The sequence below is a fragment of the Rhincodon typus genome, chromosome 2 (assembly GCF_021869965.1).
Source record: "Rhincodon typus isolate 14 chromosome 2, sRhiTyp1.1, whole genome shotgun sequence".
Classification (NCBI taxonomy): domain Eukaryota; kingdom Metazoa; phylum Chordata; class Chondrichthyes; order Orectolobiformes; family Rhincodontidae; genus Rhincodon; species Rhincodon typus.
In genome coordinates, this window is record NC_063333.1 from 97,135,618 (window position 1) to 97,156,990 (window position 21,373).

The following is a 21,373-nucleotide window of genomic DNA, read 5'->3' on the forward strand; positions in this document are numbered from 1 at the left end:
GGGTTACAGTTACATCAAAATATTTAAAACATTTATACTGCTTCCTTGCGATAATTATAGTTCAAATTGTGGCAACCTGTTAACGAGATGTGAGCGTAGCAAAAGAAGTAATATAAGCGCCAGGTGGGTGGAAAACTTGAAACACGGCCGCGCAATTCACAATTTCAAAGATGGTATGTTATTTCCTTTCAGATGAATTGGGTAAGTGGATTAAGTGCGTATTTAATTGTTGTTTTAGATATGTATATACACATATATTTTTAAAAAATCTTAGTCATGCTCACGAAGCCCAAACTAGGCCCCAATTCCACCTAGTAAACCAAGAGACATTCCGTCTGCAGTTGCTAATTAGGCTGTATCTGTTCTGGTCGCTGCAAGAACGGATAAGACTTGGGAAGAAATTTCCTTTTTATTAACGACATTCAAAATACTAATTTACACACTTGTGGATTTGAAAATATGCCATCTTTCTTGTTTTTTTTTAAATTGACGTTCTCTAGCTTCAACTCTCCTAACATTGAATACATTGAGTTTCAGATCCCATTTGTTCAGAATCTATTCTTTTATCTTATCATTCAGAAGGTTTGCTATCTAGAAGGAAATAGAAATACGTCAACGGAAAGAATAAATCGCAGTGACAGTATTTTAGCCTTTCCCAGTCCATTCCGTAATTAGTTGTAACCTACCGTCGGAGTAAATTTAGTTGGCGCTTTATTTTCTGAAACTGCAATGTTATTTTTAAAAGTATGAATTGCAAAATATAGTATGCAATTCTAGGTTAGTGGTGAAAAAAGTTCAATTGTACGGCATTGCTTTCAACTCCAGAAGATACATAGTGTTCAAGTTATTATTTAATATATTCTATGGGCTCTTTAGTAGCAATTTTCTCCACTCTGTGTGTTGATGGTCTCATTATATTGCCTTGTTTTCTCTAGTTTTCCTAACACGCGATGCAGCAGCAGTGGCTATTAGCCGTTCCACCTAATTGGAAAATAATAGCCGTGGTTTACGCATTGCTCTTTTGTTCATCTTTCAATATCACCTTTTACTGCTCAGCATTTCGGTCATTTGCACGACACAACTTGTGTGAAGATTCTTCATGTTAAAGAATGCAGCAATTGTGGGGGCTTGCTAATCAAACCTTTACTTCTAAGACCTGGTTTGTGACGAATAAACGAAAACCAAAAATAAAACATAAAGCAAAGCCATAAACAGAAAAGATCAACGTTCATGAGAACTGTTCGAATTTATTAAAATTCAGTATACAATTGGAAGTAAATGCATAAATATAATACATGGTTAGAGGCTTTAGGGCAGAAACTGAGGAAAGCGGCAAGCGTCGGCCTTTCATTAAGAGGGGTCGAACTGGCTTAATCTTGCACATTTTCCTCCATAATTGCTCTGTATTTATACTCACACTTCGAAAAGATATAGCTTTTCATTTCGGCCAGCTTTCGGTTTGTTTTTTTTTAATAGCCAGTCTATAATTAGGAAAGAGAGACAGGTATAAGCTTGCAGGACTGAAAATTAATCTACTCGTGGTATTTTAACTACTTGCGTTAACTAATGGGGCATCCACCCCAAAAAACTGTTTTAGCTGTCGAAAATGTAAAATCATCCAACTACTAAACGACCGCATTCACCAACTCTCCTTAATTTGTACTGATTGCCCTCTAATTGCCAGGTTTCGAGTTCGGTTATAGGTGCAGTAACAGTATTTACTTGAGGGCTAAAATATCTTACTTGCCTAAAATATATCCACATCCTCCTCATGTATGTTTATTATTTACAGTACCTCAGATATTTCAGTAAGAGATGTGACCATTGTTGACGGAAAGGAAACCTAACGAGATAATGAGATCTTTAGCAAGGAGCCTTTGGCTTCCGTCCTTTCATTGCGATCTGATGCCGCGCTCAGGGCGCAGCAAATGCTCTGTTATTCCAAAACACAAATGTCCCCATTGAGATGTTCAAAATGCCTAATTATTCGAAAGGAAACATTCCACTCTTTTATGGTCGATAAAACCTTAACAGTGTGCAATTATGGAAAGTCGAAGTTGGGATTTGGGGAGTATTAGTGAATTTCAATCGTACGCAATTAAAACAACATTCTAATGGAAGAGAGCCATAGTAGGGTTATCAAGTATAAAATCGAGCTTCTCTGTGTTTCGAGATCGCTTGGCCGTTCAAATAAACCCGGCGAATGTTGGTTAAATAGATGTTTCCCGAGAAGTGTTGTGGTGTTTGTATACTAAATGCACATGTATATGCATGCATGCTTTAATGAAGAACGCTGGTGCAATAACAATTACTCCCACACACAATTACTGTGAAATCTTTTAAAGCTGAAAATCTGCGTTGCGCTCTACTGTTGGGATTTTCTTCATAAGAACATCAAAATTAAATCTATAAATCATATCCCTATATATGTACTCTTACCATCAGGTTGTGTCTATTTATTGCTGGTATGAATTTACTGAAGGCACAATTCAGGGACACTTGATGTTGTGGGTCCCAGCACTTGTAGACGCTATTGTTCTTTGTTTAAAATGGGCAGAGAAAAATATTATGGAGGGACTGAGGTTTGATGTTTCCCAACTAGTGTACATAAGCTAGCCAAAGGAAATTTGTGCCTGTAATAAAACAAATCCAAATGGAAAAATATGCTAATAGAAAATCTAAATTCTTACAACAATTATTTACCCAACTTACTCTGTGCTTCTACCTAGGAGACACATCTACAAAACTAGTGATTTGTTGATTTATTTCTTATTACCCTTCCTGCTCGAGCATCTCTCTCCTAATTATTGTTGATCCATCAATTGTGTGAATGCGTAATACACTGTCATAATTCCACGAATGAATGTATCTAAATTACGAATACATAGCTATATCTTGTAACCTGATAGTGTTCTCTTTTGGTCGCTAATATTCCATTAAAATCACCTCTGTTATAGTTCAGAGCAGATTTGGTTGTTTGTAACTTTGCTAGCTCAGTCGCCGGATCTCCAGGGAATTTTTTGAACCAGAGTCGTTTTCTATTGGCCAGAGACTGATCAGCTGGTTATATTTGCTGCTGTCGCTTTGGCGCTCGGCCATCCTGAAACAAACCACCTCGATGACTACTAATAGCTAAACCACATTGTGTACTAATACATAACAAATCATATTACTACAGACTGTGGAGCAAATGAGTTCGTATTTTGTGAACCCTACTTTCCCTGTTTCACTGCCCAGTGGCCAGGACTCCTTCCTCGGACAGATCCCACTCTATACAACGGGGTATGATGCTCTAAGGCACTTTCCAGCTTCCTATGGGGCAGCGACGCTCCAGGATAAGAGTTACTCGTCACCTTGTTATTATCAACAATCCAACTCAGTAATAGCCTGCAATCGGGCATCGTATGAGTATGGAGCTTCTTGTTTCTATCCTGAAAAGGATCTAACCAGTGTTTCGCCATCCGGAAGTGGAAAGCACAGAGCCCAGGATGATTTCTTTTCCTCAGACCAACAGTACAAAACAGATTGTGCACAAAACAAAATTTTAAATGAAGAAGGAAACGACCGGAAGTACAGTACTCCAATTTACCCTTGGATGCAACGAATGAATTCAAGTTCTAGTGAGTATTTATAGTGGAAAATTACATGTTAAAACTTGACAGTGGGAACCAACTTTACGTAAAGAGTGCATGCATGTGTTAATTGTTACGTTAAATGCCGCACACTTTCTAGAGTCGGAAGATTGAGCAATAGCATGGCATTGGTAACGTTAGCTGTTTGTTTCATTTTTTTTCGCGTTTTTTGCTTCCACCATGCAGGTTCTGTCTTTGGGCCACATGGGCGCCGAGGGCGACAAACCTATACCCGATACCAAACTCTTGAGCTGGAGAAAGAATTTCACTTTAACAGATATTTAACCAGACGCCGCCGGATAGAGATTGCCAACGCACTCTGCCTCACAGAACGTCAGATCAAGATCTGGTTTCAGAATAGGAGAATGAAGTGGAAAAAGGAAAACAAACTTCTAAACACAACAGAATCCAACAGCGAAGATGCAGAGGATAAAACAGGGGAGTAAGAGCGCGAAACCACAAGAAGTTAGTCTGGGCCTTTCTGTTTGGTAGTGAGTTCTTATTTGCTCATTCTGCTAAACAGTACAGAAAAAAAAAATTCGTATTTCTGTTCGTTTTCGTTGCCCCTCTCTGTCTGAGCTTGTGTCAATGTATCAGTGCTAGAGGAAGTGTTGAAAACACTCTGCATTCCACAGCACACCATAATTATACGGCATTTAGGATTAATTGTTTTATAAGTGCGAAGTGTGAGTGTTTCTGCTTCTCTAGTCGTTACTATGTGATGATTTACTCCTCAAACAGTATTCTAATTGTTTCAATGGATAGGTTTAAATATAATTTGACGGCCTTCAAATAATGAACGTAGTAGATATGCCCATTTGCAAATGATAAATATGGTATTGTATATGTCAATAGTTTACTGCAAGATTTCTTATTGTTTTTGTTTTTGTCAAATGAAGAGGACGCAGTGTTTAGTTAGCTTGTGCCATGTTTTCTCTACCAAGAGAAGCAAATATATTTGCTTGTGACTTGACAGCCATGAGATAAATAAATTCAGCCTGGCGACGCTATTGCTCTTAAATTGAAATTTCGCAAGTTAAATTTTCTTAAATCTATATTAAATATATACAGTAATATATATATAAATAAACTATCCGATTTCTAAAAGTTTAGCCTTCAATTAAAGCTGCCGAAAAGTTTTTTGTATTAAATAAGCTGTGAAAGGAAACTTAGCACTGTGAAATTGATCGGTAGATGTCCTTGTTTCAGAGAGAAAAAGATAGACAGTATACGTGGTAGGAATGACTACTTAGTTTCTAAAGCCATTAAATACGGCAATGTTCACTGAACGCAGAACTAAAGATGCAACTGAATCCGCTGGTAAATTATGAAATATTCTTCATGTTTATTGCAGCGAAGCTAGAAACAGCATCGGACACAGAGCTCTTGTTTTGATTAGATGGATTATTATTTGTTAAGTGGACCCTCTTTTGTTGGATCTTGCATAGCATTTCATCGTATCGAACCAACACTAAATTGTGTGTAAAGAAATTGTTTCCATGTAAATTTAGGCACAATATTATGTTTATTTTACAATTAAAATGGAATTCTGGTTTAACATGTACCGTGTACGAAAGTAAACTGGAACGATTTAAACTCATCTTCAATATACGTGACCTGATTTTTAAGAACACAAAGGTTGGTTTAATAGTTTAGCTTCGCGATGGCTTCAAATTTCCGCCTAAACGCGAATAAATGCTCAATACTATGAACTACACGGACTAAAGAGAAATTTGAGAAGAGTAGCACATGAAAAAAATGGCATTTTGACGGGTACGACGCCGTTTTTCCCTGAGCAAATCTGCGATGACATCAAAGACGTATAAAGACAGTAAAAACATTATAACTACAATTAAATCTGTTCTTTATAAAAACATCAAACCAAATCAGTGACAAGACACCCTCAAGTCTTATTTGTAACACTGTCAGCGGCAGCATATTTTCAAAACATCTCTGCGTGGGGATTGAACAAATGCACCATTCCCTGGCGTGAATCTTTTCTTTTTTGAAAGATGCCCCTCCACGTTGTTTTATGTGATTTATTCTACGAAATGTAACGGTTACGTTTAAAATTTGTGGGTAGCCTTAATTGGACCCGAGGCCGATTGCCCCGTTTATCAGAACCGCAGGATTCATGGCCTCAGTCTCCAGAGGGTGGCGCGCAAGGACAACCCAAAGCTACTGCGGGGAGCCGGCGGCGCGCCCCTGTGCGCGCTCCCCACGCTCTTCCTTCCACGCAACCTTCCAGTTTGGAGCCACAGTGCACGGATTTAACTCTAGAGGTCATCAGTGAGAATTTACGACTGGACAACAAAAGCACGTGATTCCAAGTCGTACCCCATATTTGGGCGCCTACGTAGGAGGGAACGAAGTACATGTCCCAGTCATTTCCATAATTCATCATAAATTGTGCAGGGTGCTAGACGCACAAGCGACCAAGAGCCACAAATCAAGTAAAAATAAATAAATAAAAAAATCAAATGAGCTCTTACTTTGTAAACTCATTCTGCGGTCGCTATCCAAATGGCCCGGACTACCAGTTACATAATTATGGAGATCATAGCTCGGTGAGCGAGCAATACAGGGATTCTGCAACGATGCATTCCAGCAGGTACGGCTACGGCTACAATGGGATGGATCTCAGCATTAGCCGTCCAGCATCTAACCACTTTAATGCCAGTGAACGATCTCGAAGCTACTCTGCAGCAGCAACAACAGCAGCAGCAGGACCAGAAGCAGGAGCAGACACCAGGTACAACCAACCTGCCACATCCACTCAGTCTCCTTCACCTGACCCTCTGCCCTGTTCCGCCGTGGTCAGTCCGCCTGCTAGCGAAAACCACCACGGAATCAAAAACTCCATAGCAAGCCCAACTACCTCCTCAAATTCCAGCAACAGCAGCAGCAGTCACATCAGTAGAGATGGGGTTGGCACATCGCCTGGTACTGAGGATGACACCCCGGCAAGCAGCGACCCTCCAAGTTCACAGAACGGGCAAAGCACAGCACAACAACAGCCTCAAATTTACCCCTGGATGCGAAAACTGCACATAAGTCACGGTAAAATCCCTTCTCTCTTATCTTTTCATTAGTGGAGTCTTGAATTACTCTGAATGTTGAAAATCAAAATACTAAATGTGCACGCTAATGTTTTTGAATATCTCTAGAAGGGTCATCTTATTAAAGTTGCAAATATATTGGAACTATCTGGGTGGTGGCCTTTTTATTAGTAAGGTGTCTAGTTTTTTTTATCTGTAATGTAAGAATAAATAAGAATTGTTGGAGAGAAAAAGGTGTGGTTTATTATGGGACAGTTTTGTCCAAGTGGGCACTTTCACATTTAGTTATAGTTAAGTTTCTAAAGTAATTTTGGTATTAAGGTACAGCAAGAGCACAAGGGTTAGCGTAGATATGCCTGGGCTAGATTTCAGCCTTCTGCCTCCTTTATGTGTTTTATACTGTATTTCATATTCGACAATGTATTGTTAGCACTAAACAAAGGATTTTTTTTTTTTGTGTGTGTTGTGTGGGTTGCAGACAGTATGGGAGGACCAGAAGGTAAAAGAGCCAGGACGGCTTACACCCGATATCAGACCCTGGAGCTGGAGAAAGAATTTCATTTCAATAGATACCTGACCCGGAGACGACGGATAGAAATTGCACATGCTCTTTGCCTCACAGAGAGACAGATTAAGATCTGGTTTCAAAACAGAAGGATGAAATGGAAAAAAGATAACAAGTTAAAAAGCATGAGCATGGCCGCTGCAGGAGGCGGATATCGTCCATGATCAATAGAAGTACTGGGCAGTATAAGCTGACCAATTAGCATAATGTCAATACAGTACTGACTTCCAAAACTTCTCTCCCGTGTTACTTCTATGAAGAAAACCATTTCCACGTTGCCCTATCCCAATCTTTGAATCGTTAGTCTGTTTTCTGGTCGTACTGTTGCTTGTACAAGTAATCTGCTTACAGTATATTGTCTAGGAGTAACAACAATGTTGTAGGAGTAGGATAGCTTTGTGAATTATAGTTGTTTAACTTATTTATATTAATACAAGCGGTGTTACTTGAAGTAACTGTATAAAATCGTCCAGTTAAAATGTAATAATGTGTTGCACTCTGCAAAAAAGTGTATGTAAGTGTTAGTGTTGCTAAATGTCAAAATAGCTCCAAGCTTGCAATATGTATTTAATTTCAGGACATCGTCCTCTGTAATTGATATCGTAGTGTTAAATCACCGAGATGCTACCTATTCTGTGTTATTAGTGAGCAGTGAATTTTGTGAAGGATATTGCGACTCTGAACTGTATGTCTATGCTGTGCCTTTGTATGACTTTGCACGAACTCCAATAAGTGGCTCTTAGCGCAGCGTCAGTGTATGTTTTTGTGACAAAGGATAAATATATAGCCTAAAAGACTGGCAGTTTAAGAAATTCGTGATGAGCTTTTGTATTTGTTTTTAAAACTGACTGGAAGTTAAAATAAAGTTTCTATAGTAACTTTCCTGGACTTTGGCTCCCAGATAAGTTTTTCTGCTGTGTCTGCTGCCCACTGATGTAAACTGTTTCGAATACTTCCGTTTATTATAGTTTCAGTTCAAAACTCTCACTAAAAACAGTGAGTTTCTCTTAATCTGTACAACTTTGCACAAGTCATCCAGAGGGAAAACCCGTACAGCTGGGGTTTACAACAGGCAATCAAGTTGCGTAAACTTATGAAGTCGGGCAATCAACAAGCAGATTTTCTACATCTTTGATTATTGCAAATTTCAGAGTTTTGTAAGTAATAGCGAATACAGTACCTAAACATGGTGCCATATGGTAATTTAGTATTTTTACGCAATTCAAATTAAACAGGTTCTCCTCTTGCAGCATTGTTCCATGCGCCCTGTCTGCGCAAATCAGCACTATTTGCTGAACCACACATTTCCCGCTAACATCCAATTTCTTTGTTGTTGTTATTGTTGCTGATCTTGCATTTACACGCACCATCTTTATAGACATGACTTTTCGGAAACTCTATAGTTTTGGTCTGAGGAAAAAGGGAGTCCTGAAGCACATCAACCACTTTGTTCCGCAGGTAGGCGTTAGTCACGTTCTCTCAAGCACTCGACCAAAGCGTAGCGTAAACCTTTCCCAACAGGTATTTTTCACTTTATAGAGTTAACTTTACTTACCGCTTGAAGGCAGGACAGAAAATTCGCCTCTTAGTTCCTGACATCAAGGGGGATCAACACTTTTACCCTTTCTGGTTACTGAGTGCTTGTCCTTTAAAGTTATAATCAATAAACTTTTATACACCTCAGTTCCGGCTATATGACATTTGGGTGCCAAATGAATAGGGTTTTGTCTATGAATTAGATCGTAAAATCATCCATAGCACAGACTGATAGCCTCACTGGCTATAAAAAATCACGTGGTGTCATTAAAGTAAGTTTTATGGTTTTGGGGAGTTGACAACCAACAGTATATTCTACATAACATATAATCTCACTGACGCTGGACTTCATTTGGTTCCTTTGCAGATTGTGTGTGCAGACAGGCCACTCAAATGGCTAATTTTCATGTTCAGAGGACTATCCACAGCTTCACAACTCCAATGCACAGGAAAGTTGTGTTTTCTTGCAAGAGAAGGTAAATTTTTGTTGAAATATTAACGATAATTACATTTCACGAGGAGTTTTGGCCCAGTAAAATGGACTTAAGCTGCACCCAGGGTGCACTGAGGCAGAAACATGTCTGGGCAAGGTGTTGACTGTGTTCTTTGTGCTGGTGTAGAACACCTCTTTGGCAAAAATATACGAATGAGCAAGATTAAAAAGAAGTAACTTTTTGGATACCCATGTGTTCCAATTTTAAAGTATTTTCTGTGTTAGAAGATTTTACAGCATATTCAAGTAATGTTAATTAAATGTCCTGGCAGTGTTCAACACCTTAATACTTTTTTGTTATTCTTCTACTTGGTTTACTTTCCCCTGCATCCCTGTGGTGTCATTATTTAGTTGTATTTTCTTGAGGGTAGTGTTATGCCCCTGCCTCCAGTTGGTACTGTTGAGAGTTATGTATTTTCAAATTACTTGTCATACATTTTGGGAAATTGTACACCACTGATACCTTAAAGCATATTGTGAAAACATTGCAGTTAGTTCTTACTTTCAACGTTACAGCATAACTTCTGTCGTTACAAAAGGCCTGGCTTATGTATTATGCAATGCGTTACATGCAGTATTTCACGCATTCAAAAGTCTTGTCCTTATTTTCCGTTTAAACGTTAATGGGGACAGACAACCCTCTCTTGAGGGATGAAAGTACACGTGTTGTAAATAAATGTTAATACAGAAGAACATAAAAATCCTCATCCAAATAGCCTGGAATGAGGTATAGATAAAAAGGAAAGCCTTTGAAATACAGCCAGCGGAAGAGTTACTGCAACTTTAAATCTGACTGTTGTAACACCAACATTGCTTTTGGTCATTTGCAGGTTTCCCACAGTTGTGACTGACGAACCATAAACTTTATGACTGGCTTTTCATTCTTTGAAGCTTCCGCTAGTCTAGTGTGTTTTTGGAGACATACGAGTATAATTTTCTGCATCAAGACGTAGTATTTTGAATCAGAAGTACAACATTTAATAAATTTGGAAGATGTTCCTTAGTTTCTTTAGTTATTCAACATTTTCTGTAAAGACAAATCCAAACTATAACACAAGAGATTGGAGATGGCAGGCGGCCATACGTTTACAAGGGATAATACGGTAGAAAGCAATTACCCTGCAGATTTTCTACTCAAAACATTCCACTACAATTAGGTCTGTTTTACGATGTGCAATAAAGATTCAACAGTAAATAAAGGAAATCAGCACCAATATAGCTATAGTAGTTCCGGATCGGCCATGCCAATCGCGTCAATCGGTTGTAATTTCCTTCGTATTAGTTTACATTTAAATATGACAGTTTAACTTATCATCTGTGAGAACACTTAAATCCTTTTCATAATAAGGCAAAATATTTTTTAGTTTCACTTAGAGCTACACCGGCACTTTCAGTTCCAATTTATATTCCAGTTATAAAATTTGCAATTGATTTACTTGTAGTTGTCTCCCCAACCATTAGTAATAATCCATTATTTCGTTTCAGTTTGCGCAAAGGTCAGTGTTATTGATACATTTGTTAGCTCGCTGAAGTCTCGAAAACTTGTCAGTTTAAAAACCGAAACTCTGTAATATGTTTGGGAGGGGAGAAGATGGGTTATGGTGGGGGCTGGGGTTGGGGCAGAGCAGACGGGCTGCTGGGGTCGGGGGGTGTGGTGGTGGTAATGCAAGGTGTGATAAAAAACTAAACATGTAACTGTTTATTTAAACTTAGTAACAATATCCTTAGACAGAGCGTAGATATTCTGTGGGCACCAATGTAAACCTTAAGAATCGTTATGGAGTTCCTTTCGAGAAGTACGAAATTCCCGATCTTTCTTTGATCGTGAAGGCAGTTATGTATTCCTCAAACGTAGTGATTTTTCTTGTTTCTAAATTTAGTAAACATCTAGTAAGTACGTTTTGTGTTTGTGTGTCTCGTAGGGGGATAACACTTTCTGAAGAGAATTGTATGAAATTGTCTTTCAGGAGATATCTTTCTATGTTTAGGGCTGCCACCGTACGTGTGTGTGAACTGATACAATTTTAGGAGAGAGCGGGTGCTTTGTGGGAGTGTTTTACAAATTGTCTTTATGCAACGTTTTCACTGAAGGGAAATGTGATCTGCAGCTTAAAACCCATTTGTTCCATTGGTCAAACATAGATTATCAACAAATTCTTCACTTTCTGTCACCACAGAGTGTTTAATCTGAAATCAGCAATTCAGTTTTCCCTCATAAGTCTTCTATACAATAAATAAATCTGATTGGCCAGTCTAAATCTAAATCTTTCTGAAATTAAGCTATTGGCAAAGTTTTGGTTGAGGCACTTAATCCGGAGCTATCAGATATCGTGTCTTTAACGCTGCAGCTCATTAATCTGCGTTTCTTTAAAAAAAATAAAAACAGTTATTGCACGGTTTGCCAACAACTCTCTGAAGCGTAACACGGGAAAGATACAAGTGCAAAACAAATAACAAGTTGCGGGTAGTAAAACAGAGAGGTGGTCGCCATAAAATCTGGAATGTGACGTGCTTACGTTTCGTCTGTGCTAAGGGCACCGAAAGGACAGCACATTTTTCAATAGCAATGTATGCTAGTTTGTCTTTTGGACACAATAGAATTTTGCCTAAGCTTTGCAAATGAGCTTCTCGAAGAAACCCAAAGCTGGACCTACTGTTAGCTTAATGCAGTTTCCTAGTTGTAAATCTGTGCAGCTGCATATTATGTGAGATTGTGATGAATCTTTATGGGCCCCCTTTCAGCGGATTTAGGGGATCCGCAGCATTGTGATTTTCTATTTGGAAGCAAAGTAACAGATAATTGTTTTGGTCTTCATTAGCGCAGTAAAATAAATTGAAAGATTAAGCACTAATTTTTCTTCATTTGTGTATGAAAACGGTATTTCATTATCAGGGAAATAATTAGCAATATGTCCATAGCAATATCGTCATGCACGTAATAATCTAGTATCTCCTTTCCATATTACGTAATGATCAGGGTGAATATAGCTTTCACAGACTGGGTTTCTGTTTCAATGATAATTGCTATATCGGATTTTAACGATCTGGTTAGTTATCGTTGAACTATTTTAATGGAATCCTCCGCCTTCTAAGCATTACTATGAAGGCGTTTGATAAAAAAAGCAACAAAATTGAATATGCTCGTATAGGTTCAGGGATTGTATTGTATTTACATTTTATTTCTTGCTCTCGTTTTGCATGATGTGTTTTGGTACTCATCATTTACGAAATTAACTGATCCCGAGCAGGCAAACAATGTGAGGAAGCAAATTGACACTGGATAGTCTGCTGTGAACTTCTCAGCATCGGAGATTCAGTTGTAGACCTACCTTGTAGCAATTGAGGTCTATTTAACTCCTCCGTAAATGGCTTCATTAATAACTGCTCCATTTACTTGAATGCAAGATGTTGAAACATAGAGTTGAAGGATTGTGTGTTATCATTGCATCATAGTAAGATTGACATGGAGAGAAAAACACATGAACCCACTTTTTTTTATTTCATTACCTCAAACAATTTGTTTCCTAAGAAAAGTAATCATCAGCAATCCACTTCTCTAAAGAACGTATTGTTACATAATAGTAATAATACCAACATGAATTGTAAAAATATGAATTCACATTGGTTAGGATTGTAGTTCTCTTGAAAAAGTGATGGGAAAATTTAAGTTAATATTTTAAGGAATGTGCACATTGAATCAATACACAAGAGGATATTTTTAAACAAATTTTTTTGATGTTTTATTTGTTACTTCATCTGATAATTGCAGTTGCAATATCAGCTGTATAACATTGCGGTTTTTTTTCTAAGGGATGCGTCAATAATACAATCTGTCTTTGGCACAGCAATAAAACAAATTATGAACGCAACTTCGCCATTTTCTTTGCATTCTATATAGAACTTAAATCGTGAATAATTTAATTGTTCTATTAAGGCTTTTCGTTGCTTAAATCGAGGAGGGAATGCGTTCAGGAAAGAGAAAGGGGGAGAGATTTACCAGAAATTACATCTGCACACTCTGCGACTCACCAGCAGAGCTCGCTTTAGACCAAGTTCACAGTCATTTTATATCAGCATGGACTGGGAGCTCACACTTCCATTGTTCTATTAGTGCAACAGAAAAGGACGGATATACTAAAATAGACCGAAAAGCTTAATGCTTTTTTGTGCTATCTATAATTACATCAGCTGGCCGATACGGTAAAAACTTACCCATTTTGACACATCCAACTAAATAAAAGGGCCCTTGAATAAACAGCTTGCCGACAGTTGAGGTTCATGCGATTTTTGAGATTAAAGAAAGGTTTCACTTATGGGGAGGAAGCAAATGTGGTGGGGGTGAACGAGCGTGTTTTGGGGGTGGGGGTGTGGTATGGGGACAGTGTGTTCAGGATTCCCAGAGCTGAAATTAGCAGTACATCATGAAAATAGTGAACGAAAGGGGATATTATTTCAGTCCTCAGCAATGCTTTGAAAAAAAGGGCTCCCTGTACCGTGGCTGGTAGGGCGGTACAACTGTAGGTCAAAAAGTTGAGGGTCAAAAGTTTACGTTTTGCACGACTTGTAATCATCTGCTCAGACAGAGTTTGATGTCAATGTTATAGCGCGATCTTGACTATCAGCACAAAAGATAAAATAGCTTTGAGTTACTCGTGTATCATGCTATGGACTCCAGGTGAACCCGAGCGACTGAACGACCTCAATTACTGACGAAAGGAAAGAAAAAAATATTCTTTTCATGATCGAGACACGTTGTATTTCATCTTGAAAAATCGACCACGGTAATTTCTCTATCTGTTGTGTATATGCAGCAGGTAAACTTTCAACGACTGTACGAAAAATTAAGATACTCATCCCCACAAAAATAGAAATCGAATTATTTTATTTAGGTTCCTCGCTTTCTTTGGCTAGAGATTACAATACAGCAGTCCTCCGCATGTCGGAGTTCATCATGCAGCAGAGTACACCGTCTGACTGGAAGACAAAATCGGCAGTATTTAGATTGAAGTTGGAGATATTTCCCCTCAATCTGAAGCAGTTTTGAAAATGTGAATCCACTGGCATTAATTTAAAATTAGGGAACATCTCAAAAGCAAATTTGTTTGAATTGAGATTCCGTTTAAATAGTCTAATTGGAAATATGTAGAGCTGTTGTGGTATTCCTCTCAGTTTGGTCTAAATACCACAAGAATACTCCGAGACTCACGGCGACAGAGAAACTAGATTCGAAATTTTCCTGCTAAAAATTCAGGAATAACACTTATTGAGGTCCTTCTTTTTGTGAGAAAGCATCCGATTGCGCCTTTGCCTCTTTTTTTCAATCTTAAAATGTATCCCCACAACAATATAAAATTCCGTCAACACAGTCATGATGATACCTTCATTCCTAATCTAAATAGACTGTTACTATTTAAAATTAACCATGTCTCCTGATGTTTGAAATAAACAGTTACAACCCATTCAATATGGATTACGAGATTTTAGTGAAAAGAACAGGATTTGTTCGTGGCACTAAATGCTTCAGAGATTATTGCAATCCGGATGTAACAGTTGATCCCAAACCTAACCATTTCTTTGCATCCTTTCCGTTTAATTATATTGAAGATAAAAGTCAAATACATTTAACGATGCTACAATAAAGTGTAAAATCATGTGGATTCACAAAGTTTGAATGTTATACCACTTTCTTTTGTCTACACTAGACAAATTGGGAGCAACACGATACAAATCTCTTATAAAGCTATTCCGTAGTACAGCAGCCTAGTTCTTGTGCTGCAGAGCTGGAGAATGTGAGCCTTTGAAAATGTAAATGTTAGCACACAGGTAATGGAACACTAAATAAAATATTTGCGGAGAAAAACAAAAGTGATATGTATTACTGCTTTTAAATTATATGTCATATACTAAAAGTTAACAAAAGGAAGATCCTTCAACATTTGAGGCTGCCTTAAGTACATTAATCAGTACAGGAAGAAGCCATCTTTATTCGGACTCCATGCAACGTTTTCCAAAACAAAACGCATTCCACTTGAAATTTGCAATATTGCTTTAAAATAGACCCATGTCTGTATACGCAGAAAGGATGAGAGAGTGCATGATGGAAAATGAACGGACAGATAGAAAGATCATTGATTTAAATGAAAGTGATGTACTATATTTGAAGTCTCAGAGATAAAAATTAAGAGGAAAAAACGCATCAGTTATGTATGATCTGACTTCTTTTTCTCCTGAGAAAACTAAGAAATCTACTCCAAACGAATAATTTCGTTTTACTAATTTGACACTTGTTACTAGATTAGTTTGCTTGACATTAAAACGTATTCCTAAATGGCAAACAATAGTTTAAGATGGTTAGATTGATGATTTGCTTTCAAAAAAAAATTGTGTCAGTCTTAAAGCCAGAAGTTATATATTCAAAATCCCTTCCCCCTTAAATGTAATTTTTTGGGATTCGATTTTAAAAATAAATAGCAGCTTGTTTAAGTTTGGGTACCTAGAACGCACGGATGGAGGCACCAATGAGAAGAATTTGAAATGAACTGCAGATGTAGTGGTAAAACAAGGCAGTCTTTTGTGTAACTCTTTTGCAAGTTAAATTAATTTGCAAATTCCAGAAAAAAATTGTCTAATCACAGAAGCCGTTAACTATTTCTCAATATATTCCCACTTCAATTGCTTTCGGGACTGGTCAAGCCAAACATTACAAATCTATTGATTTTTGCTACAAATCGGGAGCATTTATTTACAAACATTTAAAGGCGATTATCGAGTGGGTTTTTGAAGCACTCTCATTTTGCCTAGCATCCCCCTCCACAAAGGTAATGACCTGGGCAAAACACCCTGGTATTTGAAAGAGCACTATAGGCCTTTTAGAAATGGCTAAGTCCAAGGCCGAGGTGAAATTCAGGTCACCGCGTCTAACAAATATGAAAATGTCGCCTCACGAATGGCACGCCTTGTTACTTAACAAAGACTGTCAATGTATAAGATTAATAAGAAATAAAATGCACACGGTGTCACTTTTCGGTCACTTCCAAACTTAGCTTAGCGTATCCCTTACGAAATCTCATTTCATTGAATAAAATCTTTTGTTTTGTTTCCCGTGTTGAAGTCCAATAAACGCACAGTTGTGCAGCTCTGTGGGATGTGGTGCAAGTCTGCTCGAAGATGTATCTTCGAAATGTGCCATTTTATTTGTTTTATTTTGTTTGTGAGTTGGACACCGGCTGTTTTAACCATATGCCCCAGATAGAGTGGGAAAGCAATCACATTTTCATCATGGTACAATCTATCTGAGCCGTGTTGATGGATTCAGTCGGTAAATGAAGAAATTATGACACTCCTTATCATCTAAACTACTGACTTGCTGTTCGGAGGAGAATTTAAACTGGTAAAGTCTAATTTCTGATTTATTAAACCGCCAAACAAATCTTCACTCCATGCTTCATAACTTGGCTATTTTTTAAAATGTAAAACCAATTTCCTAATTTCTACACTTTCTGAAGTATAAATTTGATATAAGCTCTTAAATATACACGTTTTGGAAATGTCGTACAATGCGTTAACATTGCTTTTCGCTTTAAAATGGCTGTAAATCGACCCAGTAGTAAAAATGTCAAATGTACACGGGCGAAGTAACACTTGGGGGTCCTGGTTCCATCGTTGTTTATTATGAAAAAAAGGACTACAGAGACAAATGAACTACATTCGCTGGTCTCAAGTAAAGCCTTATGTTTATGCTAAAAGAACCTTCATTTTCCTTTCTTTTCGAAACATGTTTCAATACATACATTGGTCCAGATAATTACTCAACAGCGTTATTTACAGCCAAGTTACGTGGTCAGAAGAAAACGATGCATACACCATTGCCTGTCAAAGAGAAGAAAACAGCAAATTTTAGAAGTTTACATTTTATGAGGGTTTTTTTTCGCGAAAATAAAGTTTTTAGCATAATCAGTCGGATTCGTCTGCAATATAAAACTTTCGTAATAATTTAAACTGTATTATGTAAGTGTAAACAGTGACACAAGATGGTCTTGGAGAATAAGATTAAACATTAAGACTAATCCCATGTAGATTTTCCTGCAAAGCCCCTTTGTATAGTGAGCAGTGGCATTAACATCTGTTAATTGCACTGGAAGTCAATTAATTTTGTGCTGGATACTTAGATGAAAGTATTCAAGTGGACGATTATACTAAGCAGCAAAACTGGGTAGGTTATTATGTGTACCCTACAACGATGTATTGTAATGGCTGGAGACGGTTCATTATAATTAATTGTTAGATTCTGTGTCCGGATGCAGAATATCTTCTAAACATTGTAACAGGGTGTTAAGATGCATCCTTGATTGGCAAGAACTCATGTTGTGAATCGATTACATTTCGGGGAAGAAGGCATAATGCATATGGCTACTTTTTGAAAAAAAATAACGTACAGTGCACCTAAATCGTCATTTTTCTATTTGGTCAATTTGATACCGCCCACCGTTGAGTTGGATCTTAATTCCAACTTAAAAACGTTATAAAACTTTATTCACTTTAACAAATCTAGCAAGCTAATTAGTTACATTTTTAACGACAGTATAGTTATGCTTCTTGGTAAATGGAATGAACGTTTGAAGGCTTTATCAATTCTTGTTGGGATTTTTGTGCTTCTAAAACGGGTTTCAGTTATTGATGTAACATGCTGTACTAGAAGCAGAATAAATCTGTGAGTGTAACAGAATCACCTGAAATCTAACTGATGCATTTAACATTTATTTATACAGAGGGGTTAAAAGGTACAGTTTTGCTAACAAATTCAAATGTACAATAGAAAGCAGAGGTTGCTAGAATTCTTAGAATAGAGTTTGCATTCAAATGAATCGTTTTACCGAATTGTTGTGATTTTTGTATTTTTCAAAGATGATGCGATTAATTTCTGCTTAATTTGGTATCTCAGCTATCACAATGTTCGTTATTTTATGCAAATCAATTTTAAAGCGTCTGAAAAACTAACAGGAGAATATTTCATTAAATAAGCCGTTTTACAATCGAACAATTATGGTAGTGTATTTTAAGTAAGATTTATTAGACTAAGAATCTCAACTGATCACATAACGTTCATGCAATATATACATCTGCAGTAAAGAGAGAAAATCCTCTACTGCTGCCTTAGTAATTTAACACTTCGGCATATACTTTGAGTTCATACTAGCCTCTGCAGAAAGATATTCGCTTTTATCTAAGACTTCAAAATGTTCGTGTTTCATTGAAATAAACCAAATATTTTCACAATTTTATAAAAATTATTCTTGCAAGCGATGAACCTTAGAATGCCTTTGACATCATCCTTGCACTAAAAAGGGCAAGCTTGTGCAATGAACTCTGGTAATTATTGTCTCAACTGTCTTCGTTTCCCCCCGAGAATGTACTGAAACATGTTGTTTGGTGCAGAAGCCTTCTTCGAAAAGAGTAAACTATTCCAGACAGTAGCGGATCTCTATTGAATACCATCTTCTGATGGTTTCTGCGTCAACATGTATTTGCAAAATTTGCATTCGATAAAACATCATAACACCATTACCCATTTTGGATGACTTTGAACTGAGCGTTTTCCTGGTTTTTCCAATTTTCCCCTTTTTATGCGATAAAATCATTTCGGGGGAAACGAGATTTTGAATGATAATATGGAATTTTTGACTGGACTCCATGCATTCATCATTGGTGTATTTCCTTATCCGGGACCCACAAGCGCTCATCCTATTGGCTGTTTGCATCACATGAACAGCTAACTTTATACACTTGACAGCAAGTAGGAGGGTTTTATGGAACAGAAAAACGACAACGCGAGAAAAATTAGTATTTTGCACTTCAGAAATTAATGACCATGAGTTCGTTTTTGATAAACTCCAACTACGTTGAGCCAAAATTTCCACCTTGTGAGGAATATTCTCAAAATAACTACATACCAAGCCAATCTCCTGAATACTACGAGCGGCCGCGGGACCCTGGATTCCATCATGAGGCACTATACCCACAATCAAACTACCCAGAGCCGACCTACAGCTTCAACAATGTCCAAGGCACTGGCAACCAAGACATGTCGCAAAGGGGTCATGTGCAGTCGCAGGCTAGCCTCCAAAATCACATACCGAGACAGAATCAGCTTTGTGAAGTGGTCCCAGTAACCACACCAGCTTTGTGTAGCCAGAATGCGAAAAATCCCAGTGCCCAGAAAGGTACTCTCAGCAAAGAGCCCATAGTTTACCCGTGGATGAAGAAAATTCACGTTACAACCGGTAAGTAATAAAGCTAACTGAAACAATTAAAATTCAATTGAAGTCGGATGTGCGGAACCCTTTCTGTAACTAGCCCTTTCATGAGATTTACGATCACCTAACAGTTAGGTCGGTAATTACAGCGCCCATAAATTTCATTGCCCTGGATCTTGCTCCTGGCCATGTGCCTTTGATGCTTTTCTAACCTAAATGCCCAGAGCCATTTTATTGCAGTAGATTGTACGCCTTTGTCAGTTCACTTTAGAAAAAGTCTTGTCTTTTAGGACCTTCATTCATGTGCATCTAATCCCATTTTCAGTTCGTGACTGTGTCTGTATTTATGTTTGGATACTTTTTGTTTTGTTCAGTGAACCCAAGTTACACTGGAGGAGAGCCCAAACGGTCTCGAACTGCTTACACGAGACAACAAGTATTAGAGCTGGAGAAGGAGTTCCATTTTAACCGTTACCTAACCAGGCGTCGACGCATTGAGATTGCACACACTCTTTGCCTGTCTGAACGCCAGGTGAAGATCTGGTTTCAGAACAGAAGGATGAAATGGAAGAAAGATCATAAACTGCCTAACACTAAGATGCGTTCTGCTAGCTCATCTTCTACAAGCCAGCAAACACAAGTATCCTCCCAGGGCCCACAGCCAGATGGTTCAACACCAAATTCATCAAGTCTATAGCTGCTTCGTCTCTCCAACCCCTCTCCCACAATATAGTTTGGACCAAAATGTGTTTGCCACATTACTGACTTGAATGAGGCGGGATTTCTTGCAGCGAATTTTTTTTCCAGGGTAGGTGCTATTAACCCCAAAAGGGACAAACATTACTGTTCTATTAACTCATTCCCTGCAGACTTTCAGAGTGTTTTCTGTTTGCTAGGATACATTCGGCATCCTTCATTACCTCCACATGAACCGATGCAAGGTTCTATCAAAGTGGCTTCTTCCCTGATATTCAAAGCAAAAAGAAAAAAAAGGACAGTGAATAATAGATATTGTGAGGAACTGTAAGCGTCATAATCACAACTAGTGTAGTCTGTTGGAATATTTGTGAGAATTTAAGAATAAGTCTGTTTTAGAAAATGAGAAAGGCAGCAATATGTGTGGATGTGGAACATGGTTTTAGAGCAAATAAACTGTCCAGATGCTACATATATAGGAAATAAATTATGTCGCCAGCGCTATTTAAGGTGTTTTATTTTAAACCTGTATTCTCTATATAGTCGTGTTACTGATATCAGTATAACGAAGGATCTTATACAGAAATTTCAAATGAGTGGTTGTATATTTAACAATTTTGGTACAGTCCAAACTGTGACGAAACCATACAAATCATTGGTAAGATTTGTGTATTTTTCTGTGGATATTTCAGTGTGCTATGTGCAGTGCCAAATGTTGCTAAAACGAAAGACAAAAATTGCAGTGTAAAATGAAGCCACAGGCTTTAAATAAATGTTAATTCGTGGACCAGCTCAGTTTTTATGTGTACAAATTACTTCCAGTCAGGATTTTGCGAACGCTCAGCGAATTGTTTTCTCGAATCCATAACGGGGCTATGCATTTAACTGATTTGCTTTCAGTATATTTTTGTTCACATTCTTATTTTCAAAATAAAACCTTCTAACTCCTCCTCCCAGGTCCCTCAACAACCTCTCCCTCTGCCCCCACTCCCTCCCCCTTCACATACGCAGCAAAATATTTCATGTGGTTCTGAAGAATAAGTGGGCGAAAGAGGATAAATTACTGCATGGATCTACAATTCGTCTTTCTACAGCCTTTCCACATCAAGTTCTACGTCACCGAGTCGTAAATAATGCAG

General features: G+C 37.8%; 4 protein-coding genes and 1 long non-coding RNA gene across 14 annotated transcripts in view; 4 read left to right on the plus strand and 1 right to left on the minus strand.

Moving 5' to 3' along the window:
• The window catches only part of LOC109927000 (homeobox protein Hox-A3), a 44,639-nt gene that overhangs the window by 2,720 nt on the left and 20,546 nt on the right, over positions 1-21,373 (plus strand). For 4 of the 10 annotated variants that reach the window (XM_048611138.1, XM_048611144.1, XM_048611151.1 and 1 more), the window contains exon 1: positions 9,155-9,268. The exons of 2 other annotated variants lie outside the window; for them this stretch is intronic. The gene's annotated coding sequence lies outside the window, so the exon portion shown is untranslated. Of the gene's footprint in view, positions 1-9,154; positions 9,269-15,837; positions 16,676-21,373 lie in introns of those variants that run through there. 4 more of the 10 variants (XM_048611164.1, XM_020526894.2, XM_048611197.1 and 1 more) reach the window with 3 other exon arrangements.
• On the plus strand, positions 585-4,653 carry LOC109927004 (homeobox protein Hox-A6). Its single transcript, XM_020526901.2, has 2 exons — positions 585-3,620; positions 3,819-4,653. Exons 1-2 carry the CDS (start codon positions 3,191-3,193, stop codon positions 4,076-4,078), a joined length of 690 nt encoding a protein of 229 aa, XP_020382490.1. The 5' UTR covers positions 585-3,190; the 3' UTR covers positions 4,079-4,653.
• Positions 5,084-8,144, plus strand: LOC109927002 (homeobox protein Hox-A5). Its single transcript, XM_020526899.2, has 2 exons — positions 5,084-6,692; positions 7,170-8,144. Exons 1-2 carry the CDS (start codon positions 6,113-6,115, stop codon positions 7,418-7,420), a joined length of 831 nt encoding a protein of 276 aa, XP_020382488.1. The 5' UTR covers positions 5,084-6,112; the 3' UTR covers positions 7,421-8,144.
• LOC109927003 (homeobox protein Hox-A4) lies at positions 9,181-21,026 on the plus strand. Its single transcript, XM_020526900.2, has 3 exons — positions 9,181-9,268; positions 18,721-19,565; positions 19,913-21,026. Exons 2-3 carry the CDS (start codon positions 19,148-19,150, stop codon positions 20,233-20,235), a joined length of 741 nt encoding a protein of 246 aa, XP_020382489.1. The 5' UTR covers positions 9,181-9,268; positions 18,721-19,147; the 3' UTR covers positions 20,236-21,026.
• On the minus strand, positions 14,156-19,462 carry LOC125485938. Its single transcript, XR_007264645.1, has 3 exons — positions 19,236-19,462; positions 17,076-17,154; positions 14,156-14,259 (listed from the first exon to the last, which is right to left on the minus strand). It is a non-coding gene; the product is annotated as an uncharacterized LOC125485938 (long non-coding RNA).

Coding starts and splice junctions, on each gene's coding strand:
- LOC109927004 (XM_020526901.2), top strand. CDS start 3,191: ATGAGTTCGTATTTTGTGAACCCTACTTTCCCTGTTTCACTGCCCAGT. Junction 3,621..3,818: donor ACGAATGAATTCAAGTTCTA/GTGAGTATTTAT, acceptor TCCACCATGCAG/GTTCTGTCTTTGGGCCACAT.
- LOC109927002 (XM_020526899.2), top strand. CDS start 6,113: ATGAGCTCTTACTTTGTAAACTCATTCTGCGGTCGCTATCCAAATGGC. Junction 6,693..7,169: donor AAAACTGCACATAAGTCACG/GTAAAATCCCTT, acceptor TGTGGGTTGCAG/ACAGTATGGGAGGACCAGAA.
- LOC109927003 (XM_020526900.2), top strand. CDS start 19,148: ATGACCATGAGTTCGTTTTTGATAAACTCCAACTACGTTGAGCCAAAA. Junction 19,566..19,912: donor GAAAATTCACGTTACAACCG/GTAAGTAATAAA, acceptor TGTTTTGTTCAG/TGAACCCAAGTTACACTGGA.